We start from the raw sequence: 27,515 nt of genomic DNA on the forward strand, positions 1-27,515 counted from the left end.
TCCCTCAAAGATACTCCCATGCCTGACTGAGAGATCCAGTATTGGGAATCAGTGTACCTGCTGAAAGTCTCATACATCTCATTTCTGCAGGCTCCATCTCCCACCACCACCAGCTTCTTCCAAATAGCAGCCATATTCCCCACCTCTCTCTGTCCCTAACTGTCCACTTCACATACAACAGCTATCAGTGCAACACTGAGCTGACAGTGGAAAGGGCGTCACACCAGGCAATCTGCATTAGTCTTCCTCTGCAAACCGATTGACTCGGTTGTGTGGAGTGTGAAGTGGTTCATTTTGGAAGGTCGAGTTTGAATGCAGAATACAGAGTTAATGGCTGGATTCTCAGTAGTGTAGAGGAAGAGATTGATCTTGGGATCCATGTCTATAGATCCTTCAAAGTTGTTACCCAAGTTGATAGGGTTGTAAAGAAGGCATATGATGTGTCGGCTTTCATTAGCAGGGGAATTGAGTTTAAGAGCCGCGAGGTTATGCTGCAGCTCTGCAAAACACTGGCTAGACCACACTTGGAATATAGTGTTCAGTTCTGGTCACCTCATTGCAGGAAAGATGTGAAAACTTTAAAAAGGGTGCAGAGGAGATTTACCTGGATGCTGCCTACACTGGAGGGCAGGTCTTATGAGGAAAAACCGAGGGAGCTAGGGTTTTTTCATTGGAGTTAAGAAGGATGAGAGGTGACTTGATAGAGGTGTACAAGATGATCAGAGGCACAGATAGAGTGGACAGTCAGAGACTTTTTCCCAGGGCAGCAATGACTATTACGAAGGGCATAATTTTAAGGTGATTGGAGGAAGATATAGGGGAGATGTCAGAGGTAGGTTCTTCACACAGAGAGTGGTGGATAGTTGGAATGAGCTGCTGGCAGTGATAATGGAATCAGTTACTTTAGAGACTTTTAAGCAACTTTTGGATAGGCACATGGAGGATTGTAAAATGCAGGCTGTGTGGGGTAGATTGATCTCAGTAGGAAAATGGGTCAGCGCAACATTGTGGGCTGAAGGGCCTGTCCTGTGCTGTTCTATGTTCATTTCCTCTGGCCACCCTCCTGTCACATTGCCAATGACCTGCAGTCCCCATTCCATCATTACTTTCTCCAGGAATTCTGTGATGAACTGTCAGCACTTTGCCCAACAGAGTCCTGGACATCAGGTTGGTGAGGAGTGCACCAGTTACAGGTAACAGGTGTTGGGCCGCATCCCACTGCCTTCATGAATTCCCATTCCTAGGAACTAGAGATAAGCATCCAACTCATTCTCAGGAGGCAGGTAAAGATTTGAAATATGTTAGTGAGACCGTAACCTTCTGGTTTAACCAGCTAAGCAGCACGTTCTACAATTGCTAGCTGGGTTTGCCAGGCTTGACATACCCAGCAGCTGACACAAGGTGAGGATGGCTCATAGTGAAGGAAAGTAAACAGGAATTACTGCATCTATTGAACAATATTAGCAGAGGGAACAGGCGTTATACCAATGAATAATGTGCCAGTCATGTGGTCCGTTACATGCCAGACAGGTCAAATTTCATCAGTGTTACTGATTCTACACCCTCCAGCAAGTGCAGTGTATTCCAACACACTACTTAACTGTGCACTACAGGTGGCAGAAATGCTTTGGGGAGTCACGAAATGTGTGTCACTAGGCACAGAGTACCCAGAATCTAACTTGTTCCAGTTGCCATGATATTTGAGTGGCTGTTGCAGTTAACTTTCTCAACAATGGCAATTCCCTTTAACAATGAAGGTGTGGTGGACAGGTTACTGATAATATCCATGATTGTTAAGGGGAGGCAAGTACGCAATTTGGATCATCATTTCCTGGCATGAGATTAGTCGTCACATCGGTTGGCCCGAGCTCGGATGCTCTTCAATTCTTGTCATATACGGCACAGTTTGTTTCATTACCTGAGAAACTGTGAGTGGATTTAAACATTTCTAACCTTTATAGGTAAAAAAATGCCACTGGCTGGGTTAGAACTGGCCTGCGTCTTGCAAATGGGACTTGCCTGGAGAATTTTCAGGCTACAAACAAACTTACTCTTGCAAACTCCATGGGTTTGGGAAGAAGGCACATGACCATGACATCAAATCGAACATCACAAACAGTCTTCAACCATTTGGTGACAAATTGAGGTTTCAGCTTTTCCACCAGGCTTCCCACTTCATCATCAAGCATGTATGCAGTGGAATGGAACCACTGAAACATCATGCTAACCAACCTGGCTAGACTTTCTGTTGGTGTGTTTTCACTTGGAGTGCAAAGGCTGACCTACATAGTAAAAAAAAAGAATAAATAGATGTTTTGCATGAATGATTCATCTGACTTACTGGGTCATATTTCATCTTCACTAGGGCATCAGAAGATCAGCAAACTACTGTAGACTTTATTCAATTTGTATTCAATTGTTTTCCACTAGACTGTCACTCACACATTGAAGACAAGAATTTACCCACGTAACATGTCAACAGTAAATATCATGGACTAGCAATAATGAAATAACATAGTAATGAAAAACAAAACTGGGCCACACAACAGTAAACTTTGTCAAGTATACAACCACCATGCTGTACAGTAATTAGTAATGCTATAATGGGGAGGAGGGACAAAGCTACCTCATATACCCAAACTGCTCAGAGGAGAGAAAACAAAGTTCTTTATCTGCATTCTTAAATGTATTCAGAAGCCTCTGTTCACTAATTCTGAATGCTGATTAAATTAGTTCATTCATAATTCTCTAACAAATCAGTTGTACACTGGCAGCAAAATAATATGTGCTTTTTGTAATTTTGTTGCCATTGACACACATGTCTGACTGTAGCACTGAACGATCAATTACACTGCAGTCAGTGACAGTCATTCAAAATAGGATAATCATCTTCAGATTAAGAAATTACATCAAAAAAAAGTAATGGAATCATCTAAATTTCTATACAATGAAAATTCAGATCTTTCAGTTAGCAATGCAGTCATTATGGCTTTTGCTGCTGACAGATGACTTTATGCAAGTCTCTATCTTGGCTTTGAAAGGGAATCACCATGGAATAGAGTTGCGGGTCCACGTGTTGAATGTAACTCCTGCAAGGCCCTTAGGGACCATCTTCAGTTCACTGACCAACATGTTTTTCAATAGAGCTGTCACTCTAACAGTTTACAAACTCCCCATCTGACAGGATTTAGCTCCTCAATGACACTGCCTCTACTACTCTCTAGGGGAGCGAATTCTGAACACACTCAATTTTCTGCAAGAAAACAATTTATCATCTCCACCTTAAATGAAAGGTCCTTGATTTTTAAAAGGTGTCCCCTACTTCTGGTGTCTTCTGAAAAACAAAAACATTCTCTCAGCATCCACTCTGTCAAGTCACCTCAAGATGCTCCAATAAAACCACCTTACACTCTTCTAAACTGCAACGTGTATAATCCCAATCTATCCAACCTTTTTTTCAGATAACACTTTCATACTAGATATTCATTATAACATAGGGAGTCTAAGATGGCAGAGTACTCGAGATATAGGCTCAAAAATACCCTGTAAACCAGCAATAGAAAGCTTTTATTTTCCACTCCTCTTGCAAGAAATATACATACTATTTGCCTTTCTAGCGACTTACTATATCTGCATACTAGCCTCTAGTGGGTCATGTAGATCTGTACCGTGGACGTCTGTAATCTATCTCCATTTAAGTAATAGGCTATTTTTCTAATTTTCTTGGAAAATTGGCACTTTCCCCGCAGTAAAATACATCTGCCAATTTTTTGCCCATATCTCTTTGCAGGCCTTATATGTCCTCTTCACAACATTTTCTTATACTTGTCTTTGTCTCATCAGCAAGTTTAGCAACCATATCCTCCATCTCTTCCCCCAATTCATCGATACAGATTGTAAATACTTGAGGCCCCGAGAAGTGATACTCTACTGGTTACAGCTTGTAATCTCAAAATGACCCTTTTATCCCTACTGTTTTCTGTTAGCTAACCAATCCTCCATTCATGCTAGTATGTTACACCCTCCACCACCAATGTTTCTTTTGTGTGGCAACCCTCATATGGCACCTTATCAAATGTTCTTTGGAACTCCAAACGCTCCACATCCAAGACCATGCAATGGGGTGCAGGTCTCTGGCACAGAGTCTGTCCCTCTTGCACTGAATCGAAGGGGGGATAGGAAGACAGTGTTAGTCATTGGGGACTCAATAGTTTGATAGAAGTTTTGCCAGGAACAAAAGAGACTCACGGTTGGTGTGTTGCCTCCCAGGTGCCAAGGTCCGTGATGTCTCGGCTCGTGTCTTTGGGGTCCTGAAGGGAGAGGGTGACCAGCCCCAAGTCGTGGTCCACATAGGAACCAACGACATAGGGAGAAAGAGGGATAGGGATGTCAGGCAGGATTTCAGGGAGATAGGGTGGAAGTTGAGAGCTAAAACAAACAGAGTGGTCATCTCTGGTTTGTTACCTGTGCCACGTTATAGCGAGGCAAAGAACAGGGAGAGATTTCAGCTGAACACGTGGCTACAGGTATGACAAGAGAGGGAGGGCTTCAGGTACATGGACATTGGGGCTCATTCTGGGGAAGGTGGGACCTCTACAAACAGGACGGTCTCCACTTGAACCAGAGGGGCACTAATATCCTGGGTGGAAAATTTGCGAGTGCTATTCGGGTGGATTTAAACTAGCTCAGAAGGGGGATGGGAAACTGAGGTGTACTTCTAATACGCAGGAGGATGAGAGTAGGGAGGTCGTCGACAGGATATCACTGTCACAGGAGTGTGCTGGCAGACAGCAAGCTGGATTGAAGTGTGTTTACTTCAACGCCAGGAGTATCGGGAATAAGGTAGGTGAATTTGCAGTATGCATAGGTACCCGGGACTTTGATGTTGTGGCCATTTCGGAGACATGGATATAGAGCAGGGTCAGGAATGGATGTTGCAGGTTCCAAGGTTTAGATCTTTCATTAAGGTCAGGGAAGGTAGTAAAAAAGTGGGCGGGGGTGTGGCTTTGTTAGTCAAGGACAGTATAACGGTGGCTGAAAGAACTTTTGATGAGGACTCGTCTACTGAGGTGGTATGGGCTGAGTTCAGAAACAGGAGAGGAGAGGTAACACTGCTGGGAGTTTTTTTATAGGCCTCCACAAAGTTCCAGGGATGTGGAAGAGAGGATTGGCAAAACTATTCTGGGCAGGAGTGAAAGGAACAGTGTGGTCATTATGGGACACTTTAACTTCCTTAACATTGACTGGAAATGCTATAACTCTAATACGTCAGATGGATCAGTTTTTGCCCAATGTGTGCAGGAGGGTTTCCTGACACAGTATGTCGATGGGCCGACAAGAGGGGAGGCCACACTGGATCTGGTACTTGGTAATGAACCAGGCCAGGTGTTTGATTTAGTGTTGGTGAGCACTTTGGAGACAGTAACAATAATTCGGTTAGGTTTACTTTAGCCATGGAAAGGGATAGGAACATGCCACAGGGCAAGAGTTATAGATGGGTGAAGGGCAATTATAATGCGATTAGGCGAGACTTCGGAGGCATAGAAAGGGTTTGCAAAATGCAGGGGATGGGGACAATCGAAATGTGGAGCTGGTTTAAGGAACAGATATTGCGTGCCCTTGATAGCTATGTCCCTGTCAGGCAGGGAGGAAGTGATAAGGTAAGGGAACCATGGTTTACTAAAGAAATTGTATCTCTTGTTAAGCGGAAGAGGGAGGCTTATGTGACGATGAGACGAGATGGTTCAGATGAGGCGAAGGAGAGTTACAGGTTAGCTAGCAAGGATTTAAAGGCAGAGTTAAGAAGAGCAAGGAGGGGACATGAGCAGACATTAGCAGGTAGAATAAAGGAAAATTCTAAAACTTTCTATAGCTATGTGAGGAAAAGGTTAGGAATACAGCCAGTCAAAGACTGGCGGAGCCTTTGGCCTCGATCTTTGAATCCTCATTCTCTACAGGTTTAGTACCAGAGGACTGGAGGGTTGCAAGTGTTGTGCCCTTGTTCAAGAGGGGCAGTAGGGATGACCCAGGTAATTATAGACCAGTGAGCCTTACGTCTGTTGTAGGAAAAGTTTTGGAAAGGATTATAAGAGATAGGATTTATAATCATCTAGCAAGCAACAATTTGATTGGAGATAGTCAGCATGGATTCGTCAAGGGCAGGTCGTGTCTCACAAAGCTCTGCATTTTTTGAGAAGGTGACCAAGCATGTGGATGAGGGAAGGGCAGTTGACGTGGGATACATGGGCTTCAGTAAAGCCTTTGATAAGGGTGCACATGGTAGGCTATCGGAGAAAATACAGAAGCACAGGATTGAAGGAGATTTAACAGTTTGGATTAGTAACTGGCCTTCTGTAAGAAGACGAGTGGTGGGTGATAGAAAATATTCAGCCTGGAGTCAGGTCACTAATGGTGTGCCTCAAGGGTCTGTTTTGGGACCACTGCCGTTTGTCATTTTTATAAATGACTTGAACGCAGGCATAGGTGGATGGGTTAGTAAGTTTGTAGATGACACTAAAGTCGGTGGAGTGGTGGAGAGTGTGGAAGAATGTTGCAGGGAGACTTGGATAAACTGCAGAATTGGGCTGAAAAGTGGCAAATGCGGTTTAATACGGATAAATGTGAGGTGAATCACTTTGGGAGGAAAAATAGGAAGGCAGAATACTGGGTCAATGGAAAGATTCTTGGTAGTGCAGATGTGCAGAAGGGTCTTGGTGCCCATGTACATAGACCCCTGAAAGTTACCACCCAGGTTGACAGTGCTGTTAAGGCTTATGGTGTTATAGGTTCTGTTGGTAGAGGGATTGAGTTCCAGAGCCATGATGTTATGTTGCAACTGTACAAAATGCTAGTGCGGCCTCATTTGGAATATTGCGTGCAGTTCTGATCGCCCCATTACAGGAAGGATGTGGAAGCATTGGAAAATGCAGAGGAGACTTACCAGGATGTTGCCTGGTCTGGAGCGCAGGCCCTATGAAGAAAGGCTGAGGGACTTTGGTCTGTTCTCATTGGAGAGAAGGAGGTTAAGAGGGGATTTAATAGAGACATACAAGATGATCAGAGGATTAGATAGGGTGGACAGTGAGAGTCTTTCTCCAAGGATGGTGACTTCAGCTTGTACAAGGGGGCAGTGTTACAAATTGAGGGGTGATAGATTTAAGACAGATGTCAGAGGCAGGTTCTTTACTCAGACAGTGGTAAGGGCGTGGAATGCCCTGCCTGCCAATGTAGTTAACTCAGCTACATTAGGGGCATTTAAACAGTCCTTGGATAAGCATATGGATGATGATGGAATAGTATAGGGGAATGGGCTTAGATTAGTTCACTGGTCGGCACAACATCGAGGGCCAAAGGGCCTGTTCTGCACTGTATTGATCTATGTTCTATGACTTTTTATGTGCCCTTCTATGACCTCCTTAATAGAGTTCAGCATTTTCCTTCTTACTAGATGTTATGCTAAATGGTTTGTAGTATTTTGCTTTCAGTCTCCATCCTTTACTGAACAGAACTTATAATCACTATTTTCTAATCTGACGGGACATTTTGAGAATCCATAGAATTTTGGAACATTACAATCAATAAATCTACTAAATCAGCAGCTAGGTATTTCAGATCCAAGGGTGCAGACCATCAGTTCAGCCTTTTCCAGTATTCTTTCACTGGTAATTAACTGTTTTAATTTAGTCCATCCCTTTCAATTTTTGATTTGTAGGCATTTCTCGGATGCTGTTTGTGTCTTGAACAATGAAGTCAAACATTAAGTAGCCGTTCAACATATTTCATTTTCTGCAATTAATTCCTCGGACACTCACCTCTAGAGGGCCAATATTTATTTTACTTAACTTTTTCTGAAATACTTGTAGAAATTCTTACTGTTTTTTCTGATATAACTAGTTTGCTTTCTCTCATTAGGCAGAACATTACCATTTTCAGATCCATATTTTGTTAAGCGATATGTTGCTTGGTCTAAAATGGCTCAGAACAACATTTGTCTGGCAATTTTTCATTTATCACCTTATTAATTATACAACTCAGGCACCATTCTCAGGAATTTGCATGGTTGGGGAGGTAGTAGTGTTGCTGGCACCTTCTGGTAATCATGCTACTCATGCTGCAGTTGCACAACAGATCCAGATGTTCCAAGTCAGAAAGAGTGCCTCACACTGTGATATTCAACCATTATTACCATGCAGATGGCCCAGAGGAAAGGAAATTTCATTCCCTAATTTGCAGACAGAGAGCTGGACGACAGAATGAGAAAGAGGAAGGCAATCCTTTTCCCTACAGATACCACAGGAGACTACACGACCAAACTAAGCTAGTCTGGGCCCAAATTACAACTCTGGGCAATGCTGTATCCTGGATAAAGAGAGAATATCTTCCTGTGCTGGAGAAAGGCCACTTATTTTCTACACTCCACAACAGATCTTATTATCTTCTCTCCGCTCTCTCACACACACACAGAACCATCACTACACTAATTCTGCCACTGCGCATGGCTCTCAACTAATGGACTACAGCTCCTACTATCGCATGCTTCAACAGCTCACTTCCACCAATCCTTCTTGAACTTTGTGCTTTCTATTCACCCACTAGGAACACCTCACATCTCTCCTATTCCTGCATCACCACTAGCTACTTGACTATCATACTCAATCCCTTCCTCTGTCTCACCTACTCCTGTGGCCTCTCCTCTGGTCCCCACAGCACTCTGGCTGAGCCAACTGTACTTCAAGACTGATTTCATTCAAGTTACAAAACTAAGTGTGGCCCAATTCCTGGTCTGCAAGAACTTGAATCCTCAGATTCTGATAAGGTCATAAGCCTGACTGATCAAGGTCAACCTATTGGACTAGAACAGAGCATGTCCTTTGATTGACACTGGGAGCACACCCTGACAAACTGTGGGCCCCCTGCCTTACGTCACTGAGTACTGCTGCCTTTTAACATTCACACATGGCCATTTGTTTGAGACACGTGCATTACGTTTATTTGGAAATTGCTGGAAAATGCTGCATGTGATATTGATGTAGCAGGATGCAATACAATGATATGTCCACACCCACCTTGACTGTTCAGTGTTCACCAATATCACAACCTACTGCCTCTCCCCTAAAAAGCAATGTAAGCAACAGTGGCTGGCAGCCTATAACGGAGTACAAAAGTGTGCTAAGAAAGCAATGTGACACATTCGAGGGCTAGCAATTCAGAGGTCAGAGCTGAACTCAGTGAGTGTGCATGGAGGCCATGAGATGCATACTGTGTAGATGAATGAGATGCATGTGTATTCTTGTGTGCAAAGTGATCTAGCAAAAACATGCAAATTGGAGGTGTCCCTCAAGCAGTGAAGTGGTGAAGATGTGTGTGTTGGTCCAACAGCAGGCATTATGATGTGATGAGGTGACTGGCCAAAGTCAAGTCATGTGGATCAAGAGTTGAGGAGACTGATGGCATTGGAACATGCAAGAATCAAGTTGTGAAGAACTATTGGATGAAGGCCAGAACAAGCATCCAGCAAAGCAGCTGCTGCCAGATCCCTCCTCTAATTTACATCTAAGGTATTTGTGCCATCCAGAGGAGAACTGGAAGTGGTGTGTAACTCAAGTGAGGTGGGATTTTAAAGAGATGCAAATGTATGGAAAAAAAGAACTCAACTGCAAAATCTTGAATAAAGTGTGTAGCTGGATGAACACAGCAGGCCAAGCAGCATCTCAGGAGCACAAAAGCTGACGTTTCGGGCCTAGACCCTTCACCAGAGAGGGAGATGGGGAGAGGGTTCTGGAATAAATACCTTCCCCTGCAACCACAGGAAGTGCTACAGCTGCCCCCACACCTCCTCCCTCATCCCTATCCCAGGCCCCAAGATGACCTACAATATTAAGCAGATGTTCACCTGCACATCTGCCAATGTAGTATACTTTATCCATTGTACCCAGTGTGGCTTCCTCTACATTGGGGAAACCAAGCGGAGGCTTGGGGACCGCTTTGCAGAACACCTCCGCTCAGTTTGCAATAAACAACTGCATCTCCCAGTCGCAAACCACTTTAACTCCCCCTCCCATTCCTCAGATGAAATGTCCATCATGGGCCTCCTGCAGTGCCACAATGATGCCACCTGAAGGTTGCAAGAACAGCAACACATATTCCGCTTGGGAACACATATTCTGCTTCAAAATCTCCCCTTCCCCCACTGCATCCTAAAACCAGCCCAGCCCATTCCCTCCCCCCACTGCATCCCAAAACCAGCCCAGCCTGTCTCCGCTTCCCTAACCTGTTCTTCCTCTCACCCATCCCTTCCTCCCACCTCAAGCTGCACCTCCATTTCCTACCTACTACCTCATCCCACCTCCTTGACCTGTCCATCTTCCCTGGACTGACCTATCCCCTCCCTACCTCCCCACCTATACTCTCCTCTCCACCTATCTTCTTTTCTCTCCATCTTCAGTCCGCCTCCCCCTCTCTCCCTATTTATTCCAGAACCATCTCTCCATCCCCCTCTCTGATGAAGGGTCTAGGCACGAAACGTCAGCTTTTGTGCTCCTGAGATGCTGCTTGGCCTGCTGTGTTCATCCAGCTTCACACTTTGTTATCTTGGATTCTCCAGCATCTGCAGTTCCCATTATCACTGGCAAAATCTTGAAAATGGTATTGAAGGCTCAAGGAGAAAAATCGCAAATTTTTTCTTTCAATATCATAATTTTTTCATTCTTCCTGTATTTTTCACCTTTCTTGGCAATGTTCATGTCACATTGAGGGGAAATTCTGCCTCTTCTCTAATTTCTCACTCCTTTCTTGGTAAATCATTCTTGATATTTTTTATTCAAGTTATGCAATTGCATATTATGCAATTTTTCCTACTACTAATCTTCACAGAATTATGCAATGTATCTTCTTGAAGTTTGGTGTTACCCTCAACTACAGTGTGTAATTTGCATACAAACTATCTCCCATACTGGAACATATCCTTGCTAAGAGCTGTGAAGTATCTCCTTAAGTATTCGTACCTCAACTATTCTATTCTTTAACTTCGCAATTCTCTTTAACATTGTCTTTATGTCTTCAAAACTGTCTTTAAGTTTAAAATATTGGTTTTAGATTCACATTTGTCACCCTCACCTAAATAAAATTCAATCATGCTTTGATCTTTGCTTCTTACAGGCTATTTTAAGAGAAGTCCATTCATTAATCCTGTCATTACATATCACATGGTGTAGAACAGCCTGTTGTTTGGTTGTGTCGAGGATAAGCTGCTCGCAGAATATGACCAGAATGCATTCAATGAACTCAGGTCAGGGTGGGCATAGGGTAAACAACCGAAATCTTAGTGGCACTGGCTATCCAATCCCACTTTCGCAGAGAGTCATGCAGCAATCTGGGCAAGGCAAAACTAGTAACTGGAAGAGTAAACTTTCTGCATTTGAACCCTAAAATAATATTTATCTCTGACAATGCTCAATCCAACAATATTCACCCCAACCCAGCATGTTCATCTCCTCATAACGTTCACCCCTCCTGAACATTTTCAACCGACCTAACAATGCTCACCCCTACCAATTCTCAGTCCCCATCTTCACAAACTCTGACTTTTGCAGTATCTCAATAAATATTAGCGACCGAAGTTCAGTTTGTCACCAGTCCCCATATCGGAAGATTCAGGCCATCATCATCCTTCTATTTGCTTGCAGGCATTCATCATGTTCCAAGCACGAATTTGGCACTTATATATCCATAAAAGTGTTACACAAAAATCATCATGTTAGTTACATACCAGAACCCATATTCCAAACTGGCTTAATAGCCGCTGATCATTTTTATCGTCATCCTTGTTATCATACTCCATATTGTCTAAAGAAGGTTGGGATAAGGACAAGCCCATTTGTCTTCTTCGATTTAATTCAAACTCCCGCTGCTCTGCATGATATTCAGCTTCCTTAAGCAAACTACAGTAAAACAAGCAAAGATGCAATTGCTAACAAAATTTTCATTTTGTTACAAGACAATCAGAAAGAGCACCTATACCAACACAAGGTCCTACCAACAACTTTATTTTGATCCTAACTATCACTTATTTGTATAAACAAACTTTGTCAGTGAACAGATGTGTAATGAAGGAGTCTAAAGGCCACTTTCCCAGCTCAAGGAAAGGTTATCTCATTTATTTCTTGTATTTCTTACAGAGAGGCATATAGCACACTTGCCTTCATTGCTCAGACTTTTGAGTATTGGAGTTGGGACATCATGTTGAGGTTGTTCAGAACGTTGTTGAGGTCTCTTCTGGAGTACTGTGGGCAGTTCTGGTTGCCTTGTTATAGGAAGGATATTATTAAACTGGAGAGGGTTCAGAAAAGATTTACCACGATGTTGCTGGGAACAGAAAGTTTGAGGCACAGGGCGAGGCTGGATAGGCTGGGGCTTTCTTCAATGAGCTTGGGAGGTTGAGGGGTGACCCTATTGAGGTTTATTAAGTCATGATGAGTATAGATAAGGTAAATGGCGGATGGTTTTTTTTCCGCTATGACGGATTTCAAGACTACGGGGCAAATTTTTCAGGTGAGAGGCGAAAGATTTTAAAAATGGCACGAGGGGCTACATTCTTCATTCAGAGACAGTGGTTCACATGTAGAATGAACTTACAGAGGAAGTGAAGGATACAAGTACAGTTACAATGTTTAAAAGACATGACTAAGAAAGGCTTGGAGGGACATGAGCCAAACACAGGCAAGTGGGGCTAGTTTAGTTTGGGATTATGGTCTGCATGGACTAATTGGGCCAAGGGGTCTGTTTCTGTACTGTATGAATCTAAAAATACATTTCTTTCAGGCAATCAAATGACATAAATAAGGTAGTTAGCATTTTCTAATAGTGGCTGGCAAAATGTAAAGCACTAAAATTATATGTCACTACAGAATAAGGATTTCACCAAAATGTAAATAAAACCTATGATTGCCTAGGAATCAATGTGGGATTATCAATGTCTGTTCACTTTCTCAGCTTTTTACACCAACATTGGTGGGCTGCAACAAAGGAAGTTAAATAAAGTTAATGATTACACAACGATAACAAGCAAAAGCTTCGGGACTGAATTAAATAGTTTCATGGATTCGTTGGAGTTCTCAATAATCTGGAGGTAATTATAGGGTAAATATATTAAATGCTATTTGAGGCGGAGACATTGTACTTTGCATCAGAGGGATTACAAACGCAGAAACCAAAACTTTTAAAACTCGTGCCAGTAATAATTTTCATTTATATATCATTTTAACAGAACAAATTATTCTCAGGAGTATTAAGAAAATATTGACATCAAGCCACATGAGATACTCAAATAAGTGACGAAATGCTTAACAAAAAAGTAAGTTTTAATGAGAATCTTGAAGGGGATTATTGGGGGAGAAATTGAGGGAGAGTATTGAAGAACTTAGGGCCGACATCAGGTGAGGACAAAAACAAACCAAAAAAGTTTGAGATTGAACAGCAAAACTGTAAATTTTTTAACTGATTAGTTATGAAGCATGCTTTTTTTTTCTAAGCCTATTCGTACAATATAGCTATGATTTAATCATATGTGGCAGAATACATATTTCAATATTTCCTTGGGAAGACTGATTTTTAAGGATTATTATTAATTACCTGACCACGGATTCCACAGTGCAGACCAGCTCCTCTGCACCACACTCTCTAGTGTTCATTGGAGGGGGTGAAGTCTGGTAAAGGTGAGTCTCTGCAGCAGCACCAATCTCACTGCTGTGGTAATTGTAATGACACCTTTTGCAATAGCGCACTGGCCTGTTTCCATGACGACCACAGCATCCTGCTGAGAAGCACGTAACAATGGCTCTCCTAACATGCGAGCTACAATTCTTATGAGGAACAAAACCTTCATGTTAATTAAAAAGAGTCAAAAGTTCAATTTTTTATTACTAGCAAGTATTCTTTAGGCTTTCAAAGTGCTAAACTTCCAAACAACACTATGATGCAGATCAACTATTTTGGATGAGTTCCGATATTTTCTTTCCAGTTGATTAAACATCAAAAAGGTCCTTCAAGTTAATACCTGCTTGAAATTTTTTAAAATGCCATTTGATGTTAGTTATACTTTAAAAGTTTGTCATCTGGCCAGATAATAATCTGAGCAGCAGTCTAACCAATTAAGTATATGCAATAAACATAGCAAAACCAGTAGAATAGAGAAAATCAGTGAACATTTCAGAATTGCATCCCACAGTTCTGCTGAAAGTTAAATAAATTTGAAATCTTAGCTCTGTTTTTCTCTGCACAGACTGACGGATGTGCTGCATATTTCCAGCATTTTCCTCTTTCTTTCACCCCGATTTCCAGTATTCCATTGTGTTTTACTTCTAAGTTAGTGAATGTGATAAGTCAAATTTGTTTCCCGCTTCCAATTTCTTCTAATTTTCTTCATCAAAATGAAAAGGGATCGTAGATTTAGAACTATCCTCTCAATTAACACATCTTCTCAGCCCATTCTCTCAACAATAAAATTGAATCATTAGAAAACTGAAGTCTTGGCGAGGTTAAATTTAAAAAACACAACTCAAAGACAAAATCCTAAAAACACGTATAAACGTATTGTCATATCAAGTTACCTTCTCTCTTCATCCTGTTAAGGTAAACTAAAAATGTCAGGATATTTAAAGGCAAGTGAAAGTTCCCTCTCTATTCAGCCTAACTCAAAATAACTTTCAAACCACTCAAATCAACAATTCCATTGAGAACAGTCCTGTTTAGCATCTTTTTAGATCTAATAGGGAGGTAATTAGGAGACCATGAGGTACTAAATGCAAGTAACTCCAGGAACAACACAGATTTGGAGTGTAATAATTAAATCATAAATTTGATCAGCTAACCAGGTTGTTACTGGTTTATAATGTCACCAATAGGCAGTTCCAGATATTGCCACATTCTGTTCTAATTTCATTTTTCCATCTCATCGCCAAGGGATCATTAAATACATTGAATCATGTAAGTTTGCTTGATGAAAGAGATCATAGGAGCAGCTGCCAAAAGTGTTCATTTTCCATGCAGTAAACATCCTGTGGTGGATACTAATCAGTTGATGCAAATATCCATAATGCATTTTTGTTTGTCCGAGCAAAATCCTTGTTCTCCCTTTTAACACTAAAATCAAAAATATGGCTGATTTATTTTTCCCCTACTGTGAAATTAATTCCAGTTAAACTTCAGAAAACAGCTGATACATTTAGTAACTTACAGAAGATACTGGACATAGGATCACATCATTGCTGACCCATTCCCATTTGTATTGTGATGCCTACATTCTCTGGTCATTGTTCCTCACTTAACAATATCAAATGACTTCAATAACATTTACTTCGAAGTTGATAGTAGTTACTGATCATGCATCTGAAGTAAAATGAATAAAATGATCTGAGTGATGTAAAGCAGTATGTAAAGAAATAGATTATCACCAAAGGGAGTAAAGAGTTCCCTAATGTTATTCGCACCAAATAGAAAAAATAGTACAAACAGTACAAAACAGTTATTACAAATGATCAAAGAAAATGTACAGTCCTTCTACCCTAACCTCCCCCACCATCACCTATAAATGGAACACAAGAAGTCAACACAACACAAACTTAGTAAGACTATGCTCTGTTGATGAAAACAAACAAACACTCTAGCACAATTGTGTATTGGTTTATCAAAGTGTCATATAAAAAAGGCACAAGTTTTTATCGTTTCAATTTTTCCTACAATGAGTTTTTTTTAAAACAGTTATGCTAGTTCTCAATATTTCCTGATGGGAATGAACGGAAACCAGAAGGGGAATTCACATAGTTCCATTCGCAGGCAACTCCTATTGCTCACTTCCATGATCCGTTTTCTGATGAAGGGTCTAGGCCCGAAACGTCAGCTTTTGTGTTCCAAAGATGCTGCTTGTCATGCTGTGTTCATCCAGCCCCACACTTTGTTATCACTTCCATGATAGCACCGTTTTAAGGTGACACAACAATTTAGTTGGTTACACTGTCTGTCATGAAGAGAAGGTCTTTTTCAACAAATTGACACCACTAATAGTGAAGACAGCGTTTAGCATGCTTGCCTTCACTGGTCAGTGCATTGAGTATAGGAGTCGGGAGGTCATGTTGCAGTTGTGCAGGGCATTGATGAGGCCACTTTCAGGATACTGAATGCAATTTTGGTCTCCCTGCTATAAGAAAGATGTTGGGAAACTTGAAAGAGTTCAGTCAAGATTTACAAAGATGTTGCTAGGGTTAGAGGGTTTGAGCTATAACGAGAGGCTGAGGTTATCTTCCCTGGAGTTTTGGAGGTTGAGAGGTGACCTTTTAGAGGTTTATAAAATCATGAGGGCCTCAGATAGGGTAAATAGACAATGTCTTCTCCCCTGGGTGGATGAGTCAAAAACTAGAGGGCTTCAGTTTCAGGTGAGAGAGGGGTAAGATTGAAAAGGGACCTAAGGGGCAACTTTTTCATGCAGAGGGTGGTGTGTGTATGGAACGAGCTGCCAGAGAAAGTGGTGGATGCTGGTACAGCTGGTACAATTACAACATTTAAAAGGCATCTGGATGGGTACATGAATAGGAAACGTGCCAAATACTGGCAAAGTCAACAAGATTTATCTTGGATAGCTGGTCAGCATGGATGAGTTGGACCAAAAGGAGTGTTTCCCATGCTGTGCATCTCCATGGCTTTATGTTGGTTATTGGGAGTACTGCAAGATAACAGTCCCAGCAAACAATGGATTTTCTAGATTTATAGCTGCGCTTTGAAAGTACATTTGCACCACTTTTTGGAATTTAAATTTTACTAGTATTTTTAAATTTAACCTCACCAAGACTATAATTGTCTACTGATTCAACTTTAGTTGTGGGAATGAGCAATGAAGGCTATAGGTTGGTTCTAATTCTAGGATCCCTCTTTCTCTTGGTGAAGACAATTAAGCTTGCAAGCTGGAAACAAAGCTGATTCCTTCACTCACACTAACTTAGAAGCAAAATACATTGAAAAACTGGAAATCAGCAGTTTGTGGATGCGTGGAAAAGTTGGATAATAAATTATGCACCACAGGAAAACAAATAGCAACATCAATACATAAAATGGAATATTTCCTTGTTTTTTTGCATCAGTCACAATAATTTATGCAAAAGAAAATGCAATAAAATGATTTTGAAAATAGCAAACAGCACATATTAAAAATTTAACAAAAGAATCAATAACCACTATTATATCAGAGATAGTAGCTAAACGCTGCCTTCACTATCAGTGGTGTCAATTTATTGCCCCTTATAAAGGGTGGTGGTGAGCTGCCTTCTGGGGAGGGGAAGTTGTGGTCCTTGAAAAAAAAGAGGAAGTCTGAGAAGTCCGGGAGTGGAATGCCTCATCTCGGGAGCAGATGCAGCGCAGGCGGACGAACAGGGAATAGGGGATGGCCTTTTTGCAGGAAGGTGGGTGAGAACTGCAGATGCTGGAGAATCTGCAAAGCCTCTTCTAAGCATGCAGCCTACTAGTATCAATGTGGACTTCACAAGCTTCAAAATCTCCCCTCCCCCACCGCATCCCAAAACAAGCCCAGCTCTTACCCGCCTCCCTAACCTGTCTGTCCACCTATCCCCTTCTCCCACCTCAAGCCCCACCCCCATCTCCTACCCACTAATGTCATCCCAGCATCTTGACCTGTCCATCCTCCCTGGACTGATCTATCTCCTCCCTAACTCCCCACCTACACTCACCTTGACTGGCTCCATCCCCACCTCTTTGACCGGTCTGTCCCCTCTCCACCTATCTTCTCCTCTATACATCTTCTATTTGTTTCCCCCTCTCTCCCTATTTATTTCAGAACCTCCTTCCACTCCTCCATTTCTGAAAGAGGGTCTCGGCCCGAAACATCAGCCTTCCTGCTCCTCTGATGCTGCTTGGCCTGCTGTATTTATCCAGCTCTACAGTTTGTTATCTCTTAACCACTGTATGATTATTTATTCAAAGAACTTACTGATCCTCATTTCAACATTTCAAAGTGATTTACAGGTGTTATAAACACAAGAAACCTGACTGCAAAAGAGAACAGAAATCTTCATATTGCATCAAGACACGTATTGATAGACAAGATTATAACATGTGATTTGTGACTTTTCAGTATCCTAATACAATGGATATACAAATACCAAAAACATTCAGGCGAATTCTTCGGAGAAAAATTCTGGGATAGACAAACATATCTCATCAGTATTAAATTCCTATGTCTTAAAGATACAACCGCACCAAATTCATCTTTTGATGCTGAATAACACAAAGCAGTAACTGAGACAAATTCTGACAGTGTGGCTATTAATCACAAATATCTCAGTCTTATTTGGTACTTTCTTAGATAGTATCCGAACAATGCTACATGAGAAAACTAGATTTAACATTCAAGATAATGAGAATGTCCGAACTTGAATTTAAAATTATGCACCCACGGCAAAAGATTTAATTAATTTTGTTTATCTTGAGTATTTACTTCAATACCATATTTCAAATGCTTATTTGCAAAAATGCCAAAGAAAGGATTGTAATTTACACTTAACAAGTTGACAACAAACAGCAATAGAAAGTTTTTTCAGTTGGAGAATCAAATCTAAAATCAAATAGTCATTATATTGCATTTGCAGCATCCATGAAAACTGAAAACACATTTTTGTACAGCAGGGAATTTTCCATGATTCCTTCTTCTTTGTCACAAATGATATTCTGTTATCATTTTACCAGGTGTAATTAACTGAGCAAATGGATTGTCACTGCTCAATTTCACACAATTTCAATAAATAAGTTACTATTTCCAAAAAAGGGTGTACAATAATGGTAACAAAATGTGAAGCTGGATGAACATAGCAGGCCAAGCAGCATCTCAGGAGCACAAAAGCTGATGTTTTGGGCCTAGACCCTTCATCAGGGAGGGGGATGGGGTGAGGGTTCTGGAATAAATAGGGAGAGAGGGGGAGGCGGACCGAAGATGGAGAGAAAAGAAGATAGGCGGAGAGGAGAGTATAGGTGGGGAGGTAGGGAGGGGATAGGTCAGTCCAGGGAAGACGGACAGGTCAAGGAGGTGGGATGAAGTTAGTAGGTAGGAGATGGAGGTGCGGCTTGGGGTGGGAGGAAGGCTTGGGTGAGAGGAAGAACAGGTTAGGGAGGCAGAGAGAGGCTGGGCTGGTTTTGGGATGTAGTGGGGGGAGGGGAAGAGCTGGGCTGGTTAATGGTGATGTGGTAGAAGATAATTCCATTTAACATAACGTGCATTTATTCTCCATTCAAGTCAATGGTTACTATATTTTTTACAAGCTGGGCATAACTAAGTAATTTTCATCTGCAAGACAAACTGCATGGTGGATACTGAAAGCAAAATACAGAAACATTAACAAGAAGCATACGAAAAACACAAATTTGTCGTTTCAACTCAATGAAGAATGCACATCAGAGGCTTAACACTTGTACAACCAGCCACAGTGTAAGTACACTGATGTTTTTATTAGAAACATGTGACCATGATTGCAGTCAAGAGTTTCGATGCTTCAAGCATTATACAGGACAGCTATGTTTAAATATCAGACAATTATTGCATTATTTGAGTTGCATTTAATTCAAATGCCAAGGGCTGAATTATATTAACATTGCAAACTGGGTAAAAAAACATTTTTTTCCTACAGGATAAACAAAAAATCTATTCTTCCCAACTCTCATTTGTTACTATTTACAAGGTGAGTTAACAAGAACAACAAAGACTTATTTTCATTGAAGATCCTTTCACTGTAATAAAACACCAACAATATTTTACCAAAATATTATAAAACAAACTATAAACTGTGAATGATGTAAGGAAAAATTAGTTTGATTTTGTTTATTCATTCAAAAGAATCATCAGCTAGGCCGGCATTTACTGTCAATACGTAATTGCCCCTTATAAAGGGTGGTGGTGAGCTGCCTTCTGTGGAGGGGAAGTTGTGGTCCTTGAAAAAAAGAGGAAGTCTGAGAAGTCCGGGAGTGGAATGCCTCATCTCGGGAGCAGATGCAGCGCAGGCGGACGAACAGGGAATAGGGGATGGCCTTTTTGCAGGAAGGTGAGTGAGAAGAGGTGTATTCTAGGTAGCTGTCTGGGTTTTGGTGTGATCAACTGTACCAAAGGTTGCAGACAGACTAAAAGGGAAAGCTTACTTCTGTCAGGATATAACTCGTGCATTTGATGAGAGCTGTTTCAGTACTGTGGCAGGGAAGGAGATCTGATTTAATCCAAACATGGAGTTCCAGTCAAGATGGAAATGGATTTGGGAGGCAAGTACATGGCTTTGGAGATTGAATGGTAATTTTGAAGGATGGCAAGGTCAAGAGTTATCTTTTGAGGAATAGCATGATGACAATAAAGAACAGAGGTACAACTCCTGAAGAAAGGGAACCATTCAGATAGCAGAATCAGGAGGGTAGGCTTTAAGGTTAAGTGTGAGTTAAGTGGGTATGGATTGAGGGAGATTCACAGATAATGTGAGCTTGGAATTGACATGAGAGGGCAGAAACTGCAGCAAGATGGAAGTGCAGGCCTGGAGCACCGTGTACATTACAGGATCTTTGGCCCAATATGCTGGTGGAAAGAGAGATGCAGTAAAGTCAGCTGATTGGATTGCCTTCAACTTGGTGAGCAACTGATACATATCGCTGAGGTGAAGGTAGGGGGAATCAGAAGAGAGGAATTTTTAAAAATAATATACAGTAAATGAAAATCAGTGGTTACCTTTGCATTCTAGGATAATCCTGGAACATTGAGCACTTCTAGAAGATGACAGCAGGACCCAACTGTGGTCTAGCCAATTCTGGCAGATAATGGCTAAATCTGTTGTTTGGCACATTCTGTACCCTGTGAACTTAAGGGAGTGGAGATAAGGGCTGCACCAGGCGAACAGCAAGGGTGAGTAAGAGTAATGGCTTTAGTTGGAGCGATGACATCAAAGGAAGGTAAGTATGCAAATCAGTAGTTACAGAAATGTTGTGGTTAACGGAGCACCAGAGACCAGATATTTGAAAATGCAGTGAATTAGAATAACAGTTTATTTTTCCAGGGACAGCTTCAGAAGGAGATAGGATTAGAGTGTGGAATGGGGATGCAGGTACTGAATGATTCAAGAGATGCCGTATTGGAATTGATAAGGTGGTAGTATCAAGACAATATGAAATTACATGGTCTAACCTATGGCCTTGAATGTGGTTTAGGAAGATTACATGGAGAGAAATTTAAAAACATAAGCAGGTGGGATATTCACAGTAGAATTAACATGAAAAAAAATCACCTAGGATGAGAAATTATTTAGTGCAAAAGCTGGGGAGGAAAGCAATATGGAAATATTTGATTCACACTTGGGAGTACAGCAAAGAATAAGGAAATTAAAGAGATGTGAAATGTGTTAAATAAAGAGAGAAATGCAAAGAATAAGAAAGTGATAGAGTAGCTGGAAGAAATCAGGACAAAGTTGTGACCTGAGATCTGATGACCACCTCTACAGTACCACTGCGACATGGTAGGAGATGAAAGATGTAGCCAGGTGGGTAGATGTCGTCATCCTACAGGCTCGTTTCTGCCAAGGTCATGGTGTCAGTGCAATCACCATCTTAAGCTCATTAATGGCAGAGTCCTTGTTACAAGTCACCGCACTTTCTGCATGGTAATTTATAGAGAAGTTCTGCTGGCTGAATCCACAGGTCAGCATTGTGAAAGGCAAGCTGAACAGGAAGAAAACTGACAAGATTACCCCCTTTTGGGCTGACTGAAAGGAAGACTGTCAAGAAAGTATGGAGGAATTTGTGTTTTTGCTCATAATGAGCCAATGCCAAGTGCATCAAACCTCATTGGAGAATGCGACGCGAGTGGGAGCTCGGACCAGGAGTCTGTCGGGAAGCCGGTGAGTCACTGTTTTTGAATCTTTAAAAAGCTTACCTCGATCAGCAGCACCTCACAGCAGAGGTTTCTGGAAAGGGAGTGACTTTTTTTTCATCCCTCAGCTATATAACTGATCGCTGTGTAAACCCGAGACCCTACCCTTGTAGGGCCTCCCACCCATCCACCTCCTCTAACCTTACACACTAGAGACAAATCAAGGTAAGCTTTTTTTTTAAAAACCTTCTGTTTAGGGGACTAGCAGGGATGGCAGTGCAGGTAGAGGAATGTTCCTCCTGCATGATGTATGAGGTGAGGGACGCCATTAGTGTCCCATCCAAATACGTCTGCAGGAAGTGCACCCAACTCTTGCTCCTCCAAGACCACGTTAGGGAACTGGAACGGGACGTGGATGAACTTCGGATCATTCGGGAGGCAGAGTCAGTGACAGACAAGAGTATCAGGGAAATAGTTACTCCTAAGCGTGAAGAAAGCTGGGTAATTGTTAGAAGGGGGAAAAAGCAGTCAGTGCAGGGATCCCCTGTGGTCGTTCCCCTGAAAAACAAGTATACTGTTTTCGAGATAATGGGAACTGCAGATGCTGGAGAATTCCAAGATAATAAAATGTGAGGCTGGATGAACACAGCAGGCCAAGCAGCATCTATGAAGGGTCTAGGCCCGAAACGTCAGCTTTTGTGCTCCTGAGATGCTGCTTGGCCTGCTGTGTTCATCCAGCCTCACATTTTATTATACTGTTTTCGATACTGTTGGCGGGGGATGACTGACGGCATGCAGTAGGGTGCAGGTCTCTGACACAGAGTCTGTCCCTCTTGCACTGAATCGAAGGGGGGATAGGAAGACAGTGTTAGTCATTGGGGACTCAATAGTTAGAGGGACTGATAGAAGGTTTGCCGGGAACGAAAGAAACTCACGGTTGGTGTGTTGCCTCCCAGGTGCCCGGGTCCGTGATGTCTCGGATCGTGTCTTTCGGGTACTGAAGGGAGAGGGTGACCAGCCCCAAGTCGTGGTCCACATAGACACCAACGACATTGGTAGAAAGAGGGATAGGGATGTCAGTCAGGATTTCAGGGAGATAGGGTGGAAGCTAAGAGCTAGAACAAACAGAGTGGTCATCTCTGGTTTGTTACCCGTGCCACGTGATAGTGAGGCAAAAAACAGGGAGAGATTTCAGCTGAACACGTGGCTGCAGGGATGGTGCAGGAGGGAGGGCTTCAGGTACATGGACATTGGGGCTCATTCTGGGGAAGGTGGGACCTCTACAAACAGGACGGTCTCCACTTGAACCAGAGGGGCACTAATATCCTGGGTGGGAAATTTGCGAGTGCTATTCGGGTGGATTTAAACTAGCTCAGAAGGGGGATAGGAAACTGAGGTGTACTTCTAATATGCAGGAGGATGAGAGTAGGGAGGTCATCGACAGGATATCACTGTCACAGGAGTGTGCTAGCAGACAGCAAGCTGGATTGAAGTGTGTTTACTTCAACGCCAGGAGTATCCGAAATAAGGTAGGTGAGGTTGCAGCATGCATAGGTACCTGGGACTTTGATGTTGTGGCCATTTCAGAGACATGGATGTAGAGCAGGGTCAGGAATGGATGTTGCAGGTTCCAAGGTTTAGATCTTTCATTAAGGTCAGGGAAGGTGGTAAAAGAGGGGGGAGGTGTGGCTTTGTTGGTCAAGGACAGTATAACGGTGGCTGAAAGAACCTTTGATGGGGACTCGTCTACTGAGGTGGTATGGGCTGAGGTTGCTGAGGAAGGTTTGTCGACTGAGTCAGTATGGGTGTAAGTTAGTAACAGCAAGGGAGCAGTCACCTCACTCGGGGTTTCTGCAGCCCCCCAATAGCAGTAGGGAAACTGAAGAACTCACTGGCCGGCAGATTGTTGAAAAGTGCAAATGTAGCAGGGTTGTTGTTATGTGTGACTTCAACTTTCCCAATATAGATTGGAACCTCCTTAGTGCAGATAGTTTGGATGGAGTCGTTTTTGTCAGGTGTGTTCAGGAGGGTTTCCTTATTCAGTATGTGGACAGGCCGACGAGGGGGGAGGCCGTTTTGGATTTGGTGCTCGGTAATGAGCCTGGACAGGTGTCAAATCTCGTGGTGGGAGAACACTTTGGCGACAGTGACCACAACAGCCTCACATTTACCACAGCCATGGAAAGGGAAAGGAGCAGTTACCAAGGGAAGATATTTATCTGGGGTAAAGGAAACTATGACGCTATCAGACAGGAGTTGGGAAGTACAGGTTGCCAGCAATTGTCCCACAGAAAGGGCACAGCAGATATGTGGAGGCTGTTTAAGGGGCAGTTGTTGCGAGTGATGTATAAATTTGTTCCCCTGAGACAGGTAAGAAGGGGTAAGATTAAGGACCCTTGGATGACGGGTACAGAGGTGCTTCTTGTCAAAAAGAAAACGGCAGCGTACGTAAGGTGGAGGAAGCAAGGGTCTAGCACAGCTTTACAGGATTAAAGTCTTGCTCGGAAGGAGCTCAAAAGTGGACTGAGAAGGGCCAGGAGGGGGCACGACAAAGGCTTGGCAGGAAGGATTAGGGAGAACCCGGCATTTTACTCAAACGTGAGGAATAGGGCCGATCAGGGATAGCACAGGGAACTTGTGCGTGGACTCTGAGCAGATAGGGGAAGACCTAAATGAGTTTTTTGCTTTGGTTTTCACTAAGGAAAGGGACCTTGTTGTGAATGAGAACTTTGAGGAGCAGGAAAACGGGCTTGAACAGATCAAGATTGAGGAAGTTGATGTGCTGGAAATTTTGGCACACATTAAGATTGATAAGTCCCCAGGGCCAGACCAGATTTATCCCAGGTTGCTCCGGAAAGCGAGAAAGGAGGTTGCTAAGCCACTGGCGAAGACCTTTGCTTCCTCACTCTCCACGGGAGTCGTACCAGAAGATTGGAGGGAGGCAAATGTTGTTCCTCTTTTCAAGGAAGGGAATAGGGAAATCCCTGGAAATTACAGACCCGTCAGTCTTACGTCTGTGGTCAGCACGGTTTTGGAAAGAATTCTGAGGGATAGGATTTATGACTATTTGGAAAAGCATAGCGTGATTAAAGGGAGTCAGCATGGCTTTGTGAGGGGCAGGTCATGCCTTACAAATCTTATTGAGTTCTTTGAGGAAGTCACGAGACAGGTTGACGAGGGTCGAGCAGTGGATGTGGTGTACATGGATTTCAGCAAGGCATTTGATAAGGTTCCCCACGGCAGACTCATTCATAAAGTCAGGAGGTATGGGATACAGGGTAATTTGGCTGTCTGCATTCAGAATTGGTTGGCTGACAGGAGGCAGAGAGTAGTTGTAGATGATAAGTATTCCTGCATGGAGGTCAGTGCTAAGTGGTGTCCCGCAGGGCTCTGTTCTTGGGCCTCTGCTCTTTGTAATTTTGATAAATGACTTGGATGAGGAGGTTGAGGGGTGGGTTAGTATGTTTGCCGATGACACAAAGGTTGGAGGTGCCGTTGATAGTATTGAGGGCTATTGCAGGCTTCAGCGAGACATTGACAGAATGCAGAGCTGGGCTGAGAAATGGCAGATGGAATTCAACCTGGATAAATGCAAAGCGATGCATTTTGGAAGGTCGAACTTAAATGGTGAACATAGGATTAAAGGCAGGATTCTCAGCAGTGTGGAGGAACAGCGGGATCTTGGTGTTCAAGTGCATAGCTCCCTCAAAGTTGCCACCCAGGTGGATAAGGTTGTTAAGCAAGCATATGGTGTTTTGGCTTTCATTAACAGGGGGATCGAGTTTAAGAGCCACGAGGTTATGCTGCAGCTCTACAAAACCCTGGTGAGACCACACTTGGAATATTGTGTCCAGTTCTGGTCACCGTATTATAGGAAAGATGTGGAGGCTTTGGAGAGGGTGCAAAGGAGGTTTACCAGGATGCTGCCTGGACTGGAGGGCTTGTCTTACGAGGAGAGGTTGACTGAGCTCGGACTTTTCTCCCTGGAGAGAAGAAGGAAGAGAGGTGACATGATCGAGGTGTACAAGGTAATGAGAGGCATGGATAGAGTCGATAGCCAGAGACTTTTCCCCAGGGCAGGACTGACTGCCACGAGGGGTCATAGTTTTAAGGTGTTAGGAGGAAGGTATAGAAGAGGTGTCAGAGGGAGGTTCTTCACCCAGAGAGTTGTGAGTGCATGAAATAGTTTACCAGTGGTAGTCATGGAAGCAGAGTCATTAGTGACAGTTAAGCCACTGCTGGACATGCACATGAACTGCAGTGAATTGAGGGGAATGTAAGTTAGGTTATTTTATTTTTGGATTAGGATTATTCCACGGCACAACATCGTGGGCTGAAAGGCCTGTACTGTGCTGTACTTTTCTATGTTCTATATGTCAAACCTCATTGAAGAATGCTAAGTCAGGCACAGAAGAAAGCTTTCGGCTTAACCAATGGAGAATTGAGCTTGCAGCAACAAAAGAGCAGGAAGTCAAGGAATGATATAATAGAGGGAATTAGGATGCCAAGAGTATCTGAAAATGGAGAAGTGAAAGGAAGCATGACAATACAACAGAATCTAGGGACAGCAATAAGAAGGTGAGTTAAAAAGAAAAATAATTCTGGACCTAAGCCAACAGGCTCATGAATTACCATGCCTTCTCTTTTGAATCACAGTACTCTTTAAGTGAGACAATCAACCATTTTCAAGGTAAATTGTGGAGGGGAGATATATTTGCAACTAAAAAAAAAATTTGATGAGGACTTAATTTGAAGCAGCTCTAATAGTTTTGTTACCGTGAGATGTCATAACTTTATTTTAAAAATCTTATACCTCTGCACAGTTGTGTCAAATACATTTAATCAGAGCTATTAATATTGATTAACTGATACACCTGCATGAAATATAACTTGTTTTTTGCTTTATAAAATAGTAGGTTAGTGTCTTGGACACTGGCAGCTTTGGACTGTAGTTGCAATAAAATTCAGCCCTATATTCTCTTGTACTCCTTTAAACTGATAAATATTGAGTCTCTTTTCTGAACAATAGGGTTTGACGTTTCAAATTTAATTGCCTGAAGCACTGAGAAATTCACAAACATGTTGCAGCAAAAGAACAGTATGCAGCTTGATGATCAAACATAAACTACTGCACAATGGCATAAGCTGGAAGGAGTACATCAATAAGCCACAAGATGAAAAGCATAACTACTGGAAACTTTCCACTAGATTACAGACTGGTCTTACCTTCTTCTGACAAATAGCAGAAATCTCAGCTGTAAAGGTGAACATATACAAACAAATCAAAATGAAAAAGCACTTTGTAATCACTGCTGGGACTGGTCACCACAGAAGTTATGCTTTCTGAAAATAAATATATCAATGGCAACATTTTCAACATTTCAATGAAGAAAATAAAAGAAAGGACACGCCTGGTATAAAACAACAGCAAGATTATTTAATACTGATTGACAATGGGACTTATATAAACATCTGAACATTGATTGTGAAGTGAGAAACGGAAATGCCCTAAGGGGTTCGTACTGTCAGTCTGCACCACAATTGCACTACATGTCGCATTAGTTCAGACACTACAGTTATTCACGTGAAATTGCCATTGAGCCCAATTCTGGTACAGATCAAG

General features: G+C 42.3%; 1 protein-coding gene across 2 annotated transcripts in view; it reads right to left on the bottom strand.

Moving 5' to 3' along the window:
* LOC125455968 (protein unc-79 homolog) overlaps positions 1-27,515 on the bottom strand; it is a 224,657-nt gene that overhangs the window by 158,582 nt on the left and 38,560 nt on the right. For both annotated transcript variants that reach the window (XM_048538588.2, XM_048538586.2), the window contains exons 11-14: positions 27,119-27,147; positions 13,630-13,859; positions 11,768-11,939; positions 2,052-2,282 (exon numbers count right to left, since the gene is read on the bottom strand). In XM_048538588.2, the coding sequence (XP_048394545.1) occupies positions 2,052-2,282; positions 11,768-11,939; positions 13,630-13,859; positions 27,119-27,147 (662 nt within the window). The remainder of the gene's footprint in view (positions 1-2,051; positions 2,283-11,767; positions 11,940-13,629; positions 13,860-27,118; positions 27,148-27,515) is intronic.

Source organism: Stegostoma tigrinum, chromosome 10, assembly GCF_030684315.1.
Source record: "Stegostoma tigrinum isolate sSteTig4 chromosome 10, sSteTig4.hap1, whole genome shotgun sequence".
Lineage (NCBI taxonomy): Eukaryota > Metazoa > Chordata > Chondrichthyes > Orectolobiformes > Stegostomatidae > Stegostoma > Stegostoma tigrinum.